This window comes from Centropristis striata, chromosome 13 (assembly GCF_030273125.1).
Source record: "Centropristis striata isolate RG_2023a ecotype Rhode Island chromosome 13, C.striata_1.0, whole genome shotgun sequence".
NCBI classification, from domain to species: domain Eukaryota; kingdom Metazoa; phylum Chordata; class Actinopteri; order Perciformes; family Serranidae; genus Centropristis; species Centropristis striata.
The window spans coordinates 24,702,639-24,708,816 of record NC_081529.1 but is presented as its reverse complement, the minus strand read 5'-3'; the positions used below and the strand labels follow the sequence as shown (position 1 = coordinate 24,708,816).

Genomic DNA, 6,178 nt, shown 5'->3' with positions numbered 1-6,178 from the left:
CTCGTGTCCCCAGCCCCCCACAGCCCGTTGCAAAAGTTCGATGTTGCCCTCGCGACCTGGTCGCTCATTGGCTGAGCTTGACGAATTCTATTTTTTTTTGTCCAATTAACATCAAGATGGGCTTGGGAGCGCATAGCAACCATAAAGTGATGTAAATACACTGAAAAAAATTGCAGTGACATTTACTTTAAAAAAGCTAGGCAAGTTTTTCCACACAGAAAGTGTTTGTAATCTTTACTCAGACTGTTTCTAAGTAATCTTTATTTAATAGAACCACTTATTTTCTTTATGAAAATACACAAGTAAATTGTAGATTCACTGATGTCCCTCAATTACATTTTACTTGGAAATATCAACTAATTAAGCCAATTAACTTGTTTAGTGAATATTACTTGGAACGAATGAATCAATTTACATACAGAACTGAGGACTCATAATAACAAACAATCACTAAGTAATGCACTACACGAAAAACTGCTACTTTAAAGTAAAAGCACTGAATTCATATTTCTTTGTAGAATTTATATAGATGATTGAAATAATAATTACAGGGCCAAAAAATCTTTTTTATTCGGTTATGTAGGTCATTATGGCAGGTGGTCCTGATTGTAGCTACAATATAAATTACAATTATATATTGAATTCAAAGAAATTGCTATTTATTATTTTTTATACTTTACAGGCTCTTCTTCCTAAAAGGCTTTTTGCATGTTTTATCTTTTCATTACATTATAATAATTGCTTTTTTAAAATGTATTTATTTGTATACTTTTGTTCAGTTCTGTTTAGCTTTTTCTTTTTTACTTCCGTTTATTTGAGGTAGATTTAGCTCAAATAAAATATAGTTCGTTCTAATTCACAAATAAAAAATTAGTACAAACTAGCATACATACATCATTTTTTGTGTGCATGTCCTCTATAAAAAATGACACCACCAGTTTGATAGTTATTACCTAGAATCCAGAAAAAACACGATTTGGAAGGGGGGAAAAGTTATATTTTACTATGGAAAAAAAATTTGCTAATTACATACATATGTACACATATTTTGTTTTCATTGTTTTTAGTTACTATTACTGTGGTACATTACATTTGTTCATATTGTATAAATGGCCTGTATCAAAAATAATCTGATTTAGGAAAATAAATAAATACAAAAAGTAGAACATGGATATTACATAGAAATTAAAGTTCTCTAGGTGGAAAAGACTCTCCCCTCCTCATCCTCCTCCTATAAACATTACTAACTTGAAAGTCTGGTCGGGCCACGCAATCCAGCTGTGGTGCAAAGTTTGATAATATGAACAAAAAGACGACCAATGCACAAGCGACATTACCCCCAAAATAAAAGCATATACTTTGCCACATTGTTGGTAGTGGTTCTTAATCAGGGCTTCGGGGAAATGGGGAATAGTTTATATCACTATTTAATTCACTGTAGAAGTGAGCACAATGTGTGTAAGAGTCATATAAGTGACTATTCTGTTCATAGTTCAATCATTGCCTATGTAATTCTGGTCTTTATCATATCTAACAACCAAAATTATTTCAGATGAAAATCCCTGAAGCAAATCTTACCAAAATGTGTATCAATCTAGGGGTTCTTAACACAAAAAAGATACACAATATAAAACTATATGAAACGAAATTGCATTTTAATAGAATTGTATAGTATGTCAATTTCTTAAAAATACGATTTTGCTGTAGTTATCTGTAGTTATGCTGTAATATATTATAATATTAATACAATATATAATGGATTTAAAACAACTTCTTCAATATTAATGTATTGAGGAGGAGGAGGAGGAATAGTAGTAGCCAATAAAATAACTTTAGCGTTAAATGTAGTTTTGTTAGCCTTCAAAACCAATAAATTATTCATTAGACTCCTGATGAATTTAATAAATGAATATTAGTCGCTTATTATGTTTGTGGTATGCTGGTACATTGGCTTAAAATTCTACAAACGTCATAGTCGTCGTTTGGGATTTTATTTTGAAAGTTGTCAACGGAAGTTGTGTTTCTTATCGTGGCTGCCTTGACGGTGTTGAGGGAGTCGGAGTTGTGGAAAAGAAAAAAGTCAGCTAACAGTGTTCAAAGCGGAGACCAAGTACCCGGAGAGCAGCGTTCAGGGCTTCACCGGAAGACTTTTTCACTTTTGTAAGTTACTCTCGCGCAAGAACTGCTCGCAAAACTGATGATACACGCAAAAAAAAGTGTACAGCAAGTTAATTGGGCTAAAGTTGCTGTGTTAAACTTGGGAAGATGACTTTTTGCAAGACCTGGTGTGCTGTACTCCTGCTGCCTGTACTGATATCAGCCCAGTATCAAGGGGACAACGGAATAGTCGTCCCGGAGCATGGATTTTGTCAGCCGATTTCAATACCACTGTGCACGGACATCGCCTATAATCAAACCATCATGCCTAATTTAGTGGGCCATTACAACCAGGACGACGCAGGACTCGAGGTGCACCAGTTTTACCCTCTTGTAAAGGTACAGTGCTCGCCGGAGTTGAAATTTTTCCTGTGCTCCATGTACGCGCCTGTGTGCACGGTGCTGGAGAAGGCCATTCCTCCCTGCAGGTCAATCTGCGAGAGAGCCAAACAGGGCTGTGAGGCTCTCATGAACAAGTTTGGCTTCCAGTGGCCGGAGCGACTGCGCTGCGAGAACTTCCCCGTGCTGGGAGACGGACAGATCTGTGTGGGCCAAAACGATTCCTCCGCCGCCACCGTCCCACCCATCATGCCTGTCCCGGGGACCCAGGACGTCTCCCTTGTCCCCTCCCATGAGAGGCCTTTTCGCTGCCCGACTGTTCTGAAAGTACCACCATATTTGAATTATAAGTTTTTAGACGTGCAGGACTGTGCAGCTCCCTGTGAGCCCTCAAGGGGCGGTGGGAACATGTTTTTCACTGACAAAGAAATCCATTTCTCCCGCATATGGATTCTGGTCTGGTCTGTGCTTTGTTGTGCATCTACATTATTCACTGTAACCACCTATTTAGTCGACATGCAGCGCTTCAGATACCCTGAGCGTCCTATCATCTTCCTGTCTGGCTGTTACACTATGGTCTCCATCGCTTACATCGCTGGCTACTTCCTGGGAGACAAAGTGGTGTGCAATGAAAGCTTCAACCCAGAAGGCTATAAAACCATCGTACAAGGCACCAAAAAGGAGGGTTGCACCATCCTCTTCATGATGCTCTACTTCTTCAGCATGGCCAGCTCCATCTGGTGGGTCATCCTGTCCCTCACCTGGTTCCTAGCAGCAGGTATGAAGTGGGGGCATGAGGCTATTGAGGCCAACTCTCAGTATTTTCACCTGGCAGCCTGGGCGGTACCCGCCGTCAAGACCATCAGCATCCTGGCCATCGGGCAGATCGAGGGCGACGTGCTCAGCGGCGTTTGCTTCGTGAGTCTCAGCAGCCTGGATCCCCTGCGAGGCTTCGTGTTGGCCCCTCTCTTCATTTACCTTTTCATCGGAACCTCTTTCTTGCTGGCCGGCTTTGTGTCACTGTTCCGAATCCGCACCATCATGAAACACGATGGCACCAAGACAGAAAAGCTGGAACGACTCATGGTGCGGATCGGGGTATTCAGCGTGCTCTACACCGTCCCCGCCACCATTGTTATCGCCTGCGTTTTCTACGAGCAGGCCTTCCGCCCCCACTGGGAGCGCAGCTGGGTCAGCCATAACTGCAGAAGCCTGGCCATCCCTTGCCCGCTGCAGACCGGGCCCCGGATGACTCCAGACTTCACTGTCTACATGATCAAGTACCTGATGACTCTGATAGTGGGGATCACCTCTGGTTTCTGGATTTGGTCTGGAAAGACTCTACACTCCTGGCATAAGTTTTACACAAGGCTGACAAATGGCAAACATGGAGAGACCACTGTGTAGAATAAAGGGACATCCAAATGTTGCTGGGACTAATGTGTGTATTATTACCTGTTTCTCATGTGATAGGTAAGTAGCACAGTGTGTAGCTATAGGTCCTTACAGCGTCTCTATCCACCTCAGCTTTATAGCCACACATGCATGCCAAACTGAGGGTCAGGGTTTGACAAAAGGGCAAGCTGGATAAATAAGGACCGAGCCTGACTGTCTGAACAAATAACAAGCATGGCTATGGATGCCATGTGCTGAACTGCTCTCCTTCCCCCTCTCTTAAAGCCACCATAAGCTCAAAGAGAGTGATGATCCTGCAGCCAAGAACACAGACAGCGCGGGGGGGAGGGGAGGGGGGGGGGGTCTCTGTTAACATTTCATATGTAATTAAATGAAACTGTAAATAGTATTTGTAAAAACATGAAATTATATATTTGTATTTATAGAAAGTAAATACTTTTTCTTATCCGCCAGTGTACCTGCTTTACTTTTGCACTGTAAGAATGCCACGTACCATAGATCTAGACATGCTCCTTTTTTTAATTCATTCACTGCTGGTTATGAATTACATTGTTTTTTATGCATTAAACAAACATTTCTGTCTGTCGGATGATATCCAAGAAGCTTTTTCAGTTAAGCGTACTGACTGTACTATCACTCCTTTTTAACAAAAAACATGTGCTGAGACCAGTGGTGGAAATTAAATAAGTTCCTTTACTCAAGTACTGCACATAAGAACAATTTTGACATACTTGTACTTGAATATTTTAATGTTATGCTGCTTTAATCTACTACTCCACTACAACCCTGAGGGAAATATGATACTTTTTACTACACTACATTTATTAGATAACTATACTGCTCTACAAAGCCTAACTGCAGTAACCACGCAATGGGTAAAACTGAGAAAAACTGCTTTAAAGTTATTAAAGTTTTTTAACTGGCCAGCCAAGTGGGTTGTAGGTAGGTAAGTGATATGACACTAATTTCAACATGTATTGATCATGTAATTTATAAGCTCAAAAATCCTGACGATTTATTTGACCTTTGAACCCAAAATTTAGTTACTGCACTCTGGTTTTGCTATAAAAGTTTCTTATAGTAATGCAGAAACAGAGTGCAGTAACTACAATGTTGTTGTCTTCTTGCAGCTTTTATATTTTGTTTTCAGTGAAAAAAGGTTTTAAAACTGATTTAGTTATCAGCGATAAATTAACTTACTGTGGTTTTTTTGCTTTGGTTTTGAGTTGGATTTTGGAGTTACTGCAATTTTAATATAATTATTTGTCTAAAATAAAGCAAAATTGAAATCTAACACTTTGTCACATGATAAATCGGACCTCAACACGTTAATTTTTAGTTATAACTCAGTTTCGACCAAAAATGTAGTTACTGCAGTAAGGCTTTGTAGGGCAGAATAGTTTATAGTCACTGCAAATAAAAGTTGAAAAAACTACAATGAGCATAGGAAATACAATAATCATTAAACAATCCAACAGAAAAACAATGTAATGAAATCAGCTGTATTGCAGCCGTGCACATACAGATTTTAAATGCAGCTTACATGTAACTGCATCAATAATGTAATATAACATATAATAATGCAAGTAAATAGCCCATTTGGCTGCAAAGTGAGTACTTTTATACTTTAAGTCTATTTTCTTGATTATACTTACATACTTTTACAAAAAACTTGTAACAAAGCGTTTTAAATCGTGTTATTAGTACATTTAAGTAAGTAAAAGGCTGTTCCACTGCTGGTTGTTACTCTGCAAAATGCAGATAAAATCAAATAACTACAAATCAAAAAACTTGATTATGTACTTTTTCTCTTCCTTATGTTCACTTTTTATGAATGATTAAGTATTTTCTTGATAACAACTTCCTTTCTTTGATAAAAGAGCAGCCATGTTGTTTTCTCAAGGGGGTGTGGGTTGTGTGTCACACCTGAACATCTGTTGCCTCAGACTGGCAGGCAACAGTAAAACAGATTACTGGAATTCTTAATGGAAATGAGCTTCTTACACAAGACTGTGGCCCTATGGGAGACACAATGAGTGAATTTATACTGAGACAATCGAGCACAACTCTCCTGTTAATCACCGAGATTGTCAATATATTCTGAAATATTTCACATCTACGTGTTTTGTGTCTGAGAAACTGGCGCCGACCTGTCAGAATGTTTTCTCACACATGTACACTAACATCGCCTTCAAGTGCCAAACAAAACAAGAAACCTTTTTTAGCCTGTTGTTAGAGAGGGCTCGGTTAAATCAACACGAGTCAT

At 39.1% G+C, this 6,178-nt stretch overlaps 1 protein-coding gene across 1 annotated transcript; it reads left to right on the top strand.

Annotated features, from left to right (window-relative positions):
* The first annotated feature begins 2,106 nt into the window (after nucleotides 1-2,106).
* Nucleotides 2,107-4,728, top strand: fzd2 (frizzled class receptor 2). Its single transcript, XM_059348054.1, has one exon. It carries the CDS (start codon nucleotides 2,266-2,268, stop codon nucleotides 3,901-3,903), a length of 1,638 nt encoding a protein of 545 aa, XP_059204037.1. The 5' UTR covers nucleotides 2,107-2,265; the 3' UTR covers nucleotides 3,904-4,728.
* The last annotated feature ends 1,450 nt before the right edge of the window (nucleotides 4,729-6,178 follow it).

Excerpts from the sequence above, each read along its gene's own strand:
- fzd2 (XM_059348054.1), top strand. The coding sequence starts at position 2,266 with ATGACTTTTTGCAAGACCTGGTGTGCTGTACTCCTGCTGCCTGTACTG.